Genomic DNA, 15,017 nt, shown 5'->3' on the forward strand with positions numbered 1-15,017 from the left:
GGGCATGATTCTCTACGCAATGTAAATGTAATGTGTGTACATTTTTGCTCGTTGACTTTAATTTTCCATTGTTTTAACCATTTTTCTAATTCAAATATGTGGTTTTGTAAGTGACGAGAAGCTTCTTGAGGGTTTTCATGAATGCTTAGAATAGCAGTATCATCAGCAAATGTTGATGTATGAGTGCGATTGTTAGTTGGCATATCAGACGAATACATCAAATATAAAAAAGGTCCCAGGATACTGCCTTGGGGGACTCCAGCTTCAATGGGTTGTGCAGTACTTAAAAAGTTTCCCTCTTTAACCTTAAATGTTCGACCAGTTAAATAGCTTTCCAACAGCTTATGTGTGTTTGCCGGTAAATTTTGACTCAATTTGTATATTAATCCAGCATGCCATACCTTATCAAACGCTTGAGAGATGTCGATGAAGAGTGCAGAACAGTATTTCTTTTCTTCAAACGCTTTTCTCACCATATTTACAAGTCTATGGGTTTGTTCGATAGTACTGTGTTTTCTCCTAAATCCAAATTGATGATTCGGAATACAATTGTTTTCAGTTAACATCGGGTACAACTTGTTCATAAGTATCTTCTCAAATAGCTTTGATATATTAGACAATAGGCTGATGGGTCTGTATGATTCTACTTTTGTGTGATCTTTTCCCGGCTTGGGTATCATGGTAACCAGTGAAACCTTCCATTCTGGAGGATAATATTCAAGTCGTAATATAGCATTAAAAATAAAATGAATTATTTTTATTGCTATCCGGGGTAGCTCCATAAGCATCTTGTTGCTGATCTTATCCATACCAGGCGTTTTCTTGGGATTTAAATCAGCAATAGCATTTTCGATCTCTCGAATCTCAAAACGTAGGGGTACGGCTGCTGCAAAATAGGGTGCAACAGGTGGCAACTCAATTGCTTCGTTTGATGTGTTCGGTGTAAATACTTTTTTTAAATGATTAACAAACAGATTCCCTTTTTCAGTATCATTTCTTGCCCAACCACCACTTGAATTTCGCAAGGGGGACTTACATATAACGGGTCTTTTAAGATTTTTTGTTGCTCGCCATAATGAGTAATCCGATTGTGGGGTTGCGTCCAGGCTTTCTAAATATTTATTCAATGATTCCATTTTTCGAAATTCCAAGAGCTTTTTAAGTCTTTTTATACAATCTTTAAGCTTCGATTTTAGTTGGGGGGATCTGTGCAATTGCCACTCTCTTCGAAATCTTCTTTTTTCATTTAAGAGCCGTTCGACATCTGCAGAATTAATTCTATTATATCTGAATTTTCGGGGGGTTTGGGTAGCATGTTGAGCAGCCATTCTGAGATTTTTATCGAAATTGATAAGAGAGTGATCGATGTTTTCTGGTGTTCTTAGCGGTATGTAGATAAAACCCTTTTAATACAACGTGATTACTTACACTAAATGTGTCAAAAATCGGTTGAAGTTATTATTAGGTGGATCGGCCTGAAAATGAGAAAAGCCTTAAAGAAACAGATTTGAATCTAACCATTGAAATAATCAACCGAATAGCTCCAAATATACATGAACGTGGAATTGATTCTGATGACATTATTGAAGGGATCAGTAACTTAAAAAGTATCTTAAATTTAAATTTTGAGTAACGTTACCATTAAAGAGGAGGGGGTTTTGGAAAAGCAGACATATTAGGTAGTATCGCCAACTTTAGCTGCAGAAAATCACAGTAAAAAGTTTAAAGCTGCTCAATTAGCTCATCTCCAAATACATCAATAAATAATTATTACAATACCTACTTCGTTTCAGCCTTTTAACTGTTCAAGTCCAATCCCAACCGCTTCCAACTAAAATTGTCTATTCTTCTACAAGCTCATCAGTTACTAGCACGATTAGTTAAAAATTCCTTAGGCGCTTCACTAATGAAATCAAACATTTGAAAAACATTTATGTATATTTCCCAAAACCATCAATAACAAATTAACAAGCAACTGTCAAAGACCTAACTCAGTTTTCAAAAACCTAAGTGGTGAGAATGTATTAGTAAAGATTAAATAGTAGAATTAAGTTTGTATCGATATTGTAATTCGAATTTTGCATTAGTTTTTTACATATCGTCGATGCACCAACAAAAAGTACAGAGAGCGAAAATAGCGGGTCCACTTTAATTTCAGTGGTAAATTGGCACCATTTATCATTTAAGAATTGTTTTTATGTTTATCGCTGAGAGAGTGATATACATATAAGATATCATTTTAAGTTTGTGGTTGAGAGCGATTTATTTTTTATAACAAAATATAAATTACAATTTGAATATTTTAATTATATGGACGAGTCATTTTTGGTATTTGATTTTATAAAAATTTTATATTTTTATTTGATTTTATAGATTTTATAAATAATTTTGTAAAAGAATTGGGAAACAATACGATTTTCAAGTGATCTAATAAAAATAACATTAAAAAGTCGCTTGGAAACCTACATGATAACCATACATGGGAATTTGCAATTGTCAATTGAATTTATTTGGCATTGGTTGGGAACAATGCTAATGTAAAATCAAATGTAACTGCCATTTGATGTTCTACTAAAATTATCAGATGCGCCAAATTTTTTCAAATTATATATTGTACATATGACATCATTGGAAGCATAAATATTTCCAACACATACCCCCGGAAGTATAACAACTCTGTTTTCATTCCAACGAATAAAAAACAAATTGACTCAACGACGATAGAGACAAAACGACAATACCACAAAGCCAGTGATTAAATCCCAATTGGAAATTAATGTGAATTTCTGTTTCAGAGACCGAAAATAACTTATAGTTATAATTGTATAATAAATAAAAAAAAATAAAATTGTTTCAATTGATTATTATATTTTTATTGAAACCTTTATAAAATAATTAGAATTTACTTAAGAGTATTACAACAATTAAAATTGTTAAAAAATGTATGCCTTTTTTAAATGTTTTTAATTTTTTATAAAATTGCAGATTTTTTGTAAAATTTACGAATTCTTGATTTTTTTAAAATATCGATGACTTTTTTTTAAAAATTTTCAAAAAAAAATTGTATCCAAAATAGTTTTGCTATAATTTTACCACAATACTGGAAATAGGTGTAATTAGGCTTTCTTGTTTTTGGAATATGTACTTTCATAAAATGTAGTGGCTGTAATTTCTTCATTATTGATTTCTCAAAAAAGCAATCGATTCGTGCACTTTTAAACAATTTGTTAACAAAACAAATGGTAGTCTACAAGAGTCAGCAGTGTCAAATTTCCTATGGGACCTATTGAATTTTCTTCATAAATTTACAGCGAGCATTTTTGACGTTAGTGACTGAAGCATGTGTTTAGCTAGTGAGCGAGTGAGATGGCGGGTGTGACAGTTGGATGTGAAAACATCGAAAACGAAAAACAACAACAACATCTACAAAAGCAGCACCAACACACAAACGAACAAACGATGAGAACGACGACAGTCAGTGAAAAATGACGAACTGTGGCAAAGACAAAAAGTAAAAAGTGTTTGGCAAAAAATATTATAAACTTTTCTTAAAAATCTATTGTTCTTAATTTGTCCGACAACATCAAGCACCTGCATTTGCCAAAATGGTAAGTTGTAGTATCGAATTTGTTGTGCTTAGTGTCGAATTTAAACAATAAATAAGAATGATAAGTTCAGTGATTGTCTTCAACTATTTCGGGTGCTCCCACAGAAAAAAAGGGAAGCCCTGTGAAAAGAAAAAAAGTGCAACATTCACAATAATATACAGAAAATTGTCTATCACAATAGTGGGCAACACAAAAATGCGATTATTGTGAATGCCACAGAATCACTTTAACCCCTTAAGAAGCAATATGTTTTTATTTGTTGTTTAAATTTACAACTAAAACAAAACAAAAAAAAAAGATAATCCTATATTTTTACAAAAATCAAACTGCTATAGATCCCATAATTGTTCGGCTCTATATACTCGATAAGAGAGAGGTATATGTTTGATAGGATTAATTATAATGTACAATGCATTTTGTGTGAATTGTTTCGACTTTTTTTTCGTTTCTTAATTTCAAGGTTTTCAATATTTTATTCAAGGATCGTGTAACAAAGCCCCAGAAAAAGATGCTAATCACTCTGTTGAGGGAGACCAAATACATGGAGGGCAAAAAAGAAAAAGAATGGTATTGGGAAAAGATTCAGGAAGCCTTGAATAAAATTGGGCCTAAAAAGACTATAATACAGTGGAAAAAAGTTAGTGGAAATGTAATTTATATTTTGTCAACTGAAATAATTTTATTTATTAAATTTTAGTGCTGGCGCGATATGCGTCTAACAACACGTAAGAAACTAGCTGAGCTAAAGCGGTGTCAAATGGCCGGTGGCTCTCCACCGCCCGGAATTGAACTTAGCCAAGAGGATAACGATATTATAGATATTGTCGGCACCGAATATTTTTATGAAGAAATGAACGGAGAGCTAAAACCCGAGAACTTCATGTCAGGTTTTGACTATGTTCCCGAACACTTCTGTGATGCCATATTGACTGCTGCCGCTGTATCAAGTGGTCAACAGCAACATATGCAACATCAAAAAGAGCAGCATGCAGCTCAGCAGCAACAACAGGACCATCATACAAACGATGGAGAAACTAATGATGCTCCAGGATCTTCGAATCACACCGACACACAAGCCGGTGCATTCGGACAGGCCGGAGTATCTCAGATGACAGGCCATAATGGCGACCATTCGAATTCGACCGGGACTTTGCAACAGCACAATATAATGCCACCACATCCAGCATTCTCTGGAGGCTTGCATCCTCATCTTATGCGAAGGCAACAACATGCCACGGCTGCATTTCACCGTGAAGCTGCCTTTGAGGAGAAATTACTGCAGTTCATGCAGGATGCCTTTCCCAAAAAGAGTAAAAAACGAAAAAGTCGTGATCCCGACAAACTCTTTCTGTTATCACTTTATGAGGAAATCAAACGAGTGCCGGAAGACATACGACTGGACGTAAAGGCCGAACTCATCCAGGTACTTAAGAAGTATCAGAAAAAAGCACCAGTGAAACAAGAAAAAACCCATCACACTCACACACAATCATCTTCGAGTTCTGGAAAATCTTCTGGGAATACAACACCCAACGATAAAATTCAACTTCCACAGCACACGCAACTCTCGCACAGCATGTATCAATTGCAGAAGAAGTATGACAAAAGTGAAAAAGAGCCCTCGCCCCAATCACAGGCAGATCGTGTGCAACAACACGCAAGAGAACAAACATCCACGACCACTGTGGCGCTGCATGCTCCCCAACAAATTCACACACTTTTCCAACTGCAAAAGAAGTATGAAGAAACAACCGCTGAAAAGGTCCATCAACAGAACGAGCAACGTAAACATGTCGATGCCGCCCACCAGCAACACCAGGCAGCTCATCAGCAACCACCGCCTCCTCCGCCTTCCAACGAACAACACCTTCATCATCCACAAATGCCGCACGGCATAATGTTTCCCCTACCCCAGATACGTAACGAACAGCCAGGAGCTCAACAACAACATCACACCCACAATCCCCACCAACAGCCCCAGCAAAGCCAGCATCCACACCAACAAACACAACAACAGCAGCAGCAACAGCAGCATCATCCTCCTTCAATATTCGGCAACTCGACTACTTCAGCACCCGGCATGAGTACAGATCGTCCCGCAATGCCCTACGAGAATGTCGGATGAATGTGGAGTCGTTTGTGGGAGGCCGCCTGGGAAGTTAGATTTCCCCTGACGGCGGTACCCTTATTAGAAAATAGCACTAATATTAATAATGATCCTGAATAGACACGATCGAAAAATATTATTAAAAATGGAAAACAAACGTAAAATATGTATACTGACCTTTAATTGTTTATTCAATATTAAAACAAAAAAAAAATAATATTATGTACAACATAATACACACATCAATTACATACATACATACATACATATGTATGTGTCGTCACTTAAAATGCAAAATATATTATTAGAATTCCCAGTTACATGAAAAATATCTCGGCTATAAACTTTGTTATTTCTATAATCTTTAAATTATATCAAAATTAAGATTTTGTTTCTGTTTTTCCAATTCCATACTTTATTCAACAAAATCAATCTCAAAGTCGATGCTGATATGTTGCATTTGCATTTTAGTTGACGATATACATAAATACAAACAAACAAACAACATATACATACATACTTTATATACTATGTGAATTTGTTTAAATCATTTAACTCATACATTAAAACATTTATATTAAACATACACATCATACACATACAATATACAATATACTAACTCTAATCAATTGAATATTATTTTAAAAGAGTTTGTTTAAATGTTATTTTAATTTCATTCTTTCTTACTTTTTTTTTTTTTTGCAAATCGTAAATAAATGTGAATACAGATTAAAAGAATTAACATGTTTGATGTCATTGATCGTCAGTTACTATCAGAAGATTTTGAAAACAACAATTGTATGTACATATATGATGATGAGGATGGTGTGTGTGCTCGAAAGGCCATCATAGACAGACAGACAGAGTAGTGTGTAGGTTGAATAATAATAATTATTCTATTTAAAGGAAACGCAAGCATATTCGTTTTAAAAAATAATTAATTCTTTAAATACTCTGTAACTACTGGCAATACATTGTTGGCAATCAAAAATAATTTTAGATATGAAAGTTAGAAATCAAATTATAAAGATAACCATCATTATTCACACACATGCATGATATTTCTAGCAATCGGCTACGAGAGCCTATATACATAAATAATACCACTGTATGTGGTCATCGCCATCATCATTATCATCATCGAGTACTGCATACATACGTACTGCAAGTATGAATTTTATCGTCATCACTTTATTTCTTTTGTTGATATTTCAAGATAAGAGGATCATTAAAGTTTCCATTGTATGATAACGCACCATCATTAGCAATTCATACCGAATGCTCGGCTAAAGTGGTGCCAAAATCAAATTAGATTTTAAAACAATAACCAAAACAAATTGACTCGAAACTAAACGAACCTTAAGTATTGAATAAACATTACAGTTTCTTGCCTGCCACCCACTCATAAATTATACACATGTTTATGTGTATATGTATGTATGTATAAAACTAACTAGGTACATTTTAAGTAGATTCTTTAAGAATAATAACAATAATAATAATAATACGCTGCTCAAATAAAACAATTTAGTTGTGGAGAAAATGTGCTTATCACAAAAATACTTTTATTGCAGTCTCTAAAGAAAATACACACTTTAAAACCAGGAGAGAGTCGTTAATAAACTGATCCACAAACAAATGATCGCATTCTACTCTAGTTATTCTGACTGACTGGCTGGCCGGCTGTTATTATTATTATTACGATCATTCCGATCATTCGCAGCAGTTAAGGTCGTTTGAGTAGAAGTATATTTTTAAATTTATTTTCATTTTTTTTTATTTGTTTTTTTTTGTTCAATCGAAAGAAAACAAAAGTTTTATTCAGTTGAGTTCTGTGCACTTTTGTTTAGTTCAGCTGACTAGTATAAAAATATAAAAATAATATTTACTTTAGCTGTTGTTTTCCTGCATACAATTCAATACTTACAGTTACAGTTCTTAAATTCAAATAACAGTCATTAAATCATCATAGATTCGGCAAGGCACCTTTCGAACACGTGAGAGTGGACAAAGGGAGGTGATAGAGAGAAAAGGGCCTCCTCAACTTGAATGTGGATTGATTTCATTCATCGATAATAATTAAAAAAAAGAAGAATTTATATTGCGGTTTTTTAAACGTTGAACTTCTAAAGTGATTGTTATTATTATTGACAAAACAACATCAACAGCCACAAAAAATGTTTACTTTGTCGCATTTGTTAATGTAACAACTGCAGGTTCCCGAAAATTTATCTCTGTTAAGAAGAGATTACTGAGAAGAAACCGTGCTTCCTGTTTGTTTCTTAATAGTTTATTTCAACCAATAAATAGATAAAGGAAAAACAATTAAAATGACAACAGGTAAGTACAAAATAATTGTTATTTTCTAAGTACATATGTATATACATACATACTTAGTTACCATACATACGTTTTTTACATTTATTTATATTTCGATTTACAAATTGCCAATATTCAAATAAAAACGTATTTAGATTCATGTGTATTTAAAAAATTACAACATAATTATATGGCACTCGAATAAACTACTACATACTGTAGTGATATTCAATATAAAAGGTAAACGGTAGTAATTTACACATTAACCCAGCAAACACAATCATAAACGTTTTATTTTTTTTAAATTTTGTATCAAATGTAAACAAGTTACAATTAATTACCACCGTATTCTGGGCGGTGGGCGAAAACGAAATTTTTTGAAATTGAGTGCTAAATATACATTGTAATTCGAAACGATTTCCTTTCGAATTATAACCAACATGTTATAATTTCGATACATAATTTAAAATTTTAAGTTTTATTATTATTTTGTCCCTGTCCTAGAGTTCAGAATACGGGCATTTATCTAAAATTATCACAGTGTGTTGAGTTTATAGAGAAACTAATTGTTTTTTTTTCTGTAACATCGTTGGGTTACCGCTTATTCTGTTGGAAATTGAGTTGTTTACCTTTTAATGTGATAATTGTCATATAAAAAATTTAAATTAAATAAAAAACTTAGTTAAAACAAAACTATCAAGAAAAGCGTATAGGTACATCGATAAAACAAATAAACGGACACACCAAGTTAATTTAGAAAAAAAACATACATATATACATATAAAAATAAAACAATTAATTATAAAAACAAGTAAAAGTGCTGCTATATTCGGTTATGTCGAATATTTTATACCCTTCACCAAAGTACAAAATTGATAACTAGTATATTAAAAACTGAGTAGAAGGCAAGTGGTTGTTAAATAACAAAAACTTGATAAAAATACAAATTTGGGGTTCCAAAATATTCTTTTGAACAATTTTTTTTGAAAAAATTTTTAGAAAAAAAATTTTGGAAAAAAATTTTGGTGGTGAAATAAAATTCTGGTTAAAAAATTATTTTCACTATTTTGACCCATTGTAGGTGCGAGTTAATGTGACGTTATATACACACAGCCTCAAAAGTGAGTAAACACCAGCGAATTTTTTGATTTTTTTAGATCATTAAAATCATTATAGTCCGATTTAAATCTTTTTTTCAGAACAGAATCTATTATTCAACCCAATCTCCAACAAACCGAAACATTTAAATTTTAATCGATGGATATATTTTAGGATTTTCGTTATCTTAAAAAATATCAAATAATTTTTGGTGTTTACTCACTTTTGAGGTTCACTGTACGTTAATGTTAATGACTCAGTAATACAAATATAGATATAAAATTAGGTAAAAATTGAGTTAGTCGTGGTTTTTTTCTTATATCACAGATATTTGTTGTCATATTTTGCCGAATTTAAATAGCAACCAAACCGGGACTATAGCGAATATATTGATATATCAATCATGTATGTAGGTTATATATGGGCTTCGGAAAGTTGATTTCCAGATATACGGACATGGTTATGTATATCGATTCTGCTATCTATAACGCTCCAGACTATATATACTTTATGGGGTCACAAATGAAAAATATAGAAATTACAAACGGAATGACAAAACCTTACCACTCACTCATGGTGAAGGGTATAAAAATATAAAAAAAACATTCCATAATTTATGAAAATTTATTTTCGTGTGTGGTAATAAAATGTGAGATAATCGAGATAAAACATATATAATAATAGTTTATGATTAAGTAACTAACTTTACAATAGCTACAGAGAACTTTACGATACGATTATACTATTGAGACTATAACCCAGCAAACAAATTATTAATAAATTTATTTACCATAAACTAGAATTTTCATTTAATATACAAAACTTTGACAAATGGGAACACATAAGTATCAAATCGTTTGGGAATTAACGAAATCTGAATAAGCTAAATAAAATCGTTCGGAATAATCAGGGGGCTAATTCTCGTATTCGTATACAAACGAATACTTATTCGAACATGAGAGTTTTTTTGTTATTTTTAGGATTCTCTTATTCGATATCAAATAAAATGTATAATGATTGTGCACGATAGCGAGCGAGAATTTGCACCCAGGTATATAATGAAAATCGTTCGAATTCAAAACGATGAAAAGGTGTGATGAATTTCGACTTCAAGAACAATGTTTGAACCAATGTAATTATACCCTTCGCTATGAGTGGCAAGGGTATATATAAGTTTGTGATTCCGTTTGTAATTTCTACATTTGTCATTTGCGACCCCACAAAGTATATATATTCTGGATCGTTATAGGTAGCGACGTCGATATAGCCATGTCCGTCGATTTTTGGCCTATTTTTGATCTATATTTGGATTACTAAGTCATTAATATAGACAATATGGATATCTAATGATTGATATTTTAAAGTCCATTGCAACGATGTATATAAAGCTATTGGATAATTGGACCTACAAAATTTAAAAATAAAAAAAAAAAATTGGAAAAACTTTTTAAAAAAAATTTCGAAAAAAATTTTAATTTTGTTTACCTAAATATATATTAAAAAAAAATATTTTTAAGTATAATTTGGTGAAGGGTATCTAAAATTATTTTATTTTTCAACATAGTCTCCTTTGAGCTCTATGCACTTTGTCCTATGTTCCCTTCCAAAAAAAAAAGATTGCCGGGGTCATCAAATAGGTATTTTTTGTGAGATGATTTCATCGTTGGAATCAAATCTCTTTCCGCCCAGACATTTCTTCAGGTTTGGAAACAAGAAATAGTCAATCGCTAAATCCGGAGAATAGGGCGGAAGAGCCCAATTCATGGATTTTTGCCATGGAAACTGCACATGTGCAAACGTGAAAGCCATATTGCGGAAAGCGTTCTCATGAAACTATTTAGCCATGTGATATGCCTATGGCTTCCACAATATCTTCAATCTTCGATCGGCCAATACCTTATCGTGATTTTTTTCAATTGTTTCAGGTGTAGAGACCTCAACTGGGTGTTCAGAACGTTTGATATCTTCCGTGCTTGTACGGCCACAACGAAATTCAGTAAAGCACTTTTTACCATTGAAATTGATGGTGCAGATCAATCACAATTGAAACTACTGAGCCATGTGAGATACCTATGGCTTTCACAAACTCTTCAATCTCCTATTGGCCCAACACCATATCGTGATTTTTTTTGAATTGTTTCAACTAGACGTTCAGAACGTTCGACATCTTCCGTGGTTGTACGGCCACAACGAAATTCAGTAAAGCACTTTTTACCATTAAAATTGATGGTGCAGAGTTCTCATAGTATTATTAAGCTTAGCCTTTATTTGGGTGATGATAATGCTTAATGAGCAGACGAAATTCACTTTTTTCTCCTCAAGTCACGAGGTAGTCTACGACCAATGGCTTTCAAACTCAAACTAAATGACGCTGCTTGTTCAAATTTTGACAGACAGATAGATGTCTGTTGCTAGGAGCATTGTTGCCATTTCAGTTAAGAGCCGGGAAATCCAAAATGTCGCGGAACTATTCTATATAACTAAAAACATTTAAATGTAATTTGCTTGTATCTTCCATTGAAGATAGAGATGGAGAAACTGTCTTCAAATTCATGTTAAACCAGAATGTTTGCTGGTTGTTTACAGCCCTTTACATACCCTTTACACTGCATGGGCTACAACACACACCATTACAATTAAAATAATTAAATATTGAAAAATAAAAGAAAATACGTCAATTATTACATACAAACTATATACATAAATACCAACCTACTACTTACTCTACTAACAATTTATTTTTTATTTTAAATTCATTCATTAATTTTTGTAGAAGCTCGTACTGTTTTATGGTATTTGGCATTTGTGGGTTTCGCGGTCAATTACATGATCCGTATAAATCTCAACATAACCATTGTGGAAATGATAGCGACCAGTGGTGGTAAGTCAATGAAACAACAGATGACTTTATCAAACGATGATTCACTGATAGCAGCAATGAATAGCAGTAATATGATCGCTTATATTGATGGATCCAATCAGACAACTGCAATACATCATGGTATTGAGCACAAAGTCAACAAATATTCTTTAGAGAAACATATTTTAAATATAACAAATGTATGTATAATAATAAGTATATTCGTTAAGCTGCTTTTCTTTTAATGAGGAAAATTTATAAAATTATTTCTAAAATTTTGTTTCCAAAAAGATTGAGTATGAGAGAGATGGTTTTCATTGGAATGAATATCAACAAGGTCTGGTGCTGGGCTCATTTTTCTGGGCTCATTGGGTCACTCAAATACCGGGTGGAATTTTGGCCAAAAAATATGGCACCAAATTGGTATTTGGTCTTTCGAATGCCATTGGTTGTTGGATGTGTTTTCTAATGCCCATTGCATCGTATTGGGATTACAGAGCCTTAATTTGGTTACGTATTATACAAGGTTTAATAACAGTAAGTCATTTAGGGCAGTGATCTGGAAAATTGAAAATCGTTTATTTAACTTTAATTTAACTTTTAGGGTTTAGCTTGGCCAGCAATGCATGTTCTAACCGCCAAATGGATACCACCGAACGAGAGAAGTAAATTCGTGACCGCCTATTTGGGTAGTTCTGTGGGCATAGCGTTATTTTATCCACTCTTTGGCTATATGATGCATTGGGCTTCATGGGAATGGGTCTATCATGTCTGCGGCATTTTGGGCACATTTTGGTGGCTGGGTTGGCTAATATTTGTTTACGATAGCCCGGCTGAGCATCCGCGCATTAGCGTTACAGAATTGAGATACATAGAGAAATGTCTAGGATCTTCTGTTCAAACGACACACTCACAAGCCCAGGGTACACCATGGAAGGCGATTCTAACGTCCAGACCTGTCTGGATGAATGTCATAGCACAATGGGGTGGCATTTGGGGTCTTTTCACACTGATGACTCAAGCGCCAACTTACTTTAGAGTTATACACAACTGGAATATAAGAGCGGTAAGAAGGGCTATGATTTCAAAGCAAAGTTGGCTTTGTTTACTCATTAAATAGAAACAAAAATTAATGATTAACTACTATTATTTTCGTTTTTTTTTTACAAGACCGGAGTACTATCGGGGCTACCACATTTAATGCGCATGCTGTTCGCCTATGGCTTTTCGTTATTTGCTGATTATTTATTGAAATCGAATAAAATGAGTCGCACAAATCTGAGAAAACTGGCTACTGCTATATGTAAGCATAGCAACCACTTTAAAACGATACAGAATTCCCTATAATATTATTATTATTATGTTTTCGTTTTTCAGGTTGCATTGTTAAAGGTCTGGTTGTAGTGGCTTTGGCCTATTTTGGACATAATTCTACAGCAGCCATTGTATTCTTAACTGTAGCTACCATGTTTCATGGAGCAGTATCGTCTGGGCCTTTAGCCTCTATTGTAGACATAGCGCCCAACTATGCTGGCATTGTTTTGGGTATAAGTGGCATGATTGGCGTGCTTCCCGGATTCATATCACCCTATATAGTGGGGATTTTAACTTTAGGAAATGTAAGTTGTACAACAGTCATAAAAGAAATTTACCAATTGTAGAAGGGAATGAAAGAAAACATAAAATCACGGTTTATTGTTGAGTGTCTGTAATTCTGATTCGCTCTATGGGTTTCCTTAAATATGGAATTTAGCATATTAAAACTAAATCTTACTAACAAATTTTCGTTTCATTTGCAGCAAACTTTTGAATCTTGGAAACATGTCTTCCTAATATCAGCGGCCATGCTAATCGGCTGTGGTGTTTTGTACGTTTGTTTCGCTGACTCAACTCTACAAGACTGGAATGGTCATTCACCTCAATCGGGCGATAAGGAATTGCAATTGTTAAATGAAGAGATTGTGCACAAAGAACCCGAAAAGAAGCCTCTGGAAGACAAGAGTAAAGAATCTCTTAAGAAATGAAAAAAAAATACAAAATACAAATTTCAGCTTTCTTTGCACCCACCCGCATTTTCATCGGTTGTTCTGGCCTATTAACTTTAAATAGCGATTATTTGTACATAGATAGTCTAGATTAAATTTAATTTAATTACTTGTTATATATTTTTTGTTTGTTTTGTTGTCGGTTGTTAATGTCCAATGTGATATACAAATATAAATTTACATATTTACTTAAGAAAGTGAGAGAATGAAAAAAAAAACTCATAGTCATTTCTACACAATATGTACCATCCAAATTAAACAAAAGTTCACATGTGTATATTTCTATTTACTTTTTTTTTTTTTGTTAACTTTTATTAAGTATTCGTATGTATTTACTTAACTAAGATTTGCCACCTCACAGAGATAAGATTTTAACTTTATCATCACATTTTAAATTAAACAATTTTTTAACACTTTTATAAACCCTGCTAATCCTCGAGGCAAAAATTTACAACTCAACTGGAGGAACTCACAATCAACTCTCACGCCCCGAGAATACATATTGTTAAACCTTTTAAGTATTTCAGTATTATGCGAAATTATGTATTAAAGTCAATATTAAATTAAACAAATAAAAGAAACTCTATGAACATTTATATCCAAAGATCATTTCATTGCTATGTCAGCCGGCCAAGAATATATTTAAAATTCGAATATGTACTTTATATCATGGTGATAAATTTGGTCTCTTCTGTAAATTCTATAAATATATATAGAATTCGATTAAACGAGATTCATTGACAAATACTTCAATACTTAAGATGAAGTTTTTCATTATATTCTTCATCCAGTTTCCAAAAATGTATTTTTTTTAAAAAAAAAAACTCAAGTTTATTTAGAAGAAAACTAAAAGTTTAAGATGAAGGTAGGACCGAATCAGAATCAATTCTAAAAATGGGAATATATTGAAGAATTGGGTATGAACCTAATAAGCCACAGATACCCAGATAAGAGACCATTGACAGCTGTCAAAAAAGTAA

At 32.7% G+C, this 15,017-nt stretch overlaps 2 protein-coding genes across 4 annotated transcripts; both read left to right on the forward strand.

Annotated features, from left to right (window-relative positions):
* The first annotated feature begins 3,448 nt into the window (after window positions 1–3,448).
* Window positions 3,449–5,932, forward strand: LOC135960203 (uncharacterized). Of its 2 annotated transcripts, none has more exons than XM_065511436.1 (3): window positions 3,449–3,608; window positions 4,090–4,245; window positions 4,306–5,932. In XM_065511436.1, exons 1-3 carry the CDS (start codon window positions 3,606–3,608, stop codon window positions 5,731–5,733), a joined length of 1,587 nt encoding a protein of 528 aa, XP_065367508.1. In that variant the 5' UTR covers window positions 3,449–3,605; the 3' UTR covers window positions 5,734–5,932. The 2 variants fall into 2 exon arrangements, with proteins under 2 accessions (XP_065367508.1, XP_065367507.1); XM_065511435.1 differs by having other exon boundaries at window positions 3,451–3,608; window positions 4,069–4,245.
* Window positions 5,933–7,252: 1,320 nt separating this feature from the next.
* NaPi-T (Na[+]-dependent inorganic phosphate cotransporter) lies at window positions 7,253–14,633 on the forward strand. Of its 2 annotated transcripts, none has more exons than XM_065512480.1 (7): window positions 7,253–8,055; window positions 11,906–12,192; window positions 12,284–12,529; window positions 12,597–13,058; window positions 13,163–13,295; window positions 13,370–13,611; window positions 13,792–14,633. In XM_065512480.1, the coding sequence occupies exons 1-7, from the start codon at window positions 8,046–8,048 to the stop codon at window positions 14,014–14,016; spliced, it is 1,605 nt and encodes a 534-aa protein (XP_065368552.1). In that variant the 5' UTR covers window positions 7,253–8,045; the 3' UTR covers window positions 14,017–14,633. The 2 variants fall into 2 exon arrangements, with proteins under 2 accessions (XP_065368552.1, XP_065368551.1); XM_065512479.1 differs by having other exon boundaries at window positions 7,253–8,053; window positions 11,901–12,192.
* The last annotated feature ends 384 nt before the right edge of the window (window positions 14,634–15,017 follow it).

This window comes from Calliphora vicina, chromosome 5 (assembly GCF_958450345.1).
Source record: "Calliphora vicina chromosome 5, idCalVici1.1, whole genome shotgun sequence".
NCBI lineage: Eukaryota > Metazoa > Arthropoda > Insecta > Diptera > Calliphoridae > Calliphora > Calliphora vicina.

What these genes read in the sequence shown, in the direction of transcription:
- NaPi-T (XM_065512479.1), top strand. An exon ending in AAAACTGGCTACTGCTATAT is followed by an intron (nt 13,296 to 13,369) that starts GTAAGCATAGCA and finishes TTCGTTTTTCAG; the next exon opens with GTTGCATTGTTAAAGGTCTG. An exon ending in GGATTTTAACTTTAGGAAAT is followed by an intron (nt 13,612 to 13,791) that starts GTAAGTTGTACA and finishes TTTCATTTGCAG; the next exon opens with CAAACTTTTGAATCTTGGAA.
- LOC135960203 (XM_065511435.1), top strand. An exon ending in CTATAATACAGTGGAAAAAA is followed by an intron (nt 4,246 to 4,305) that starts GTTAGTGGAAAT and finishes ATTAAATTTTAG; the next exon opens with TGCTGGCGCGATATGCGTCT.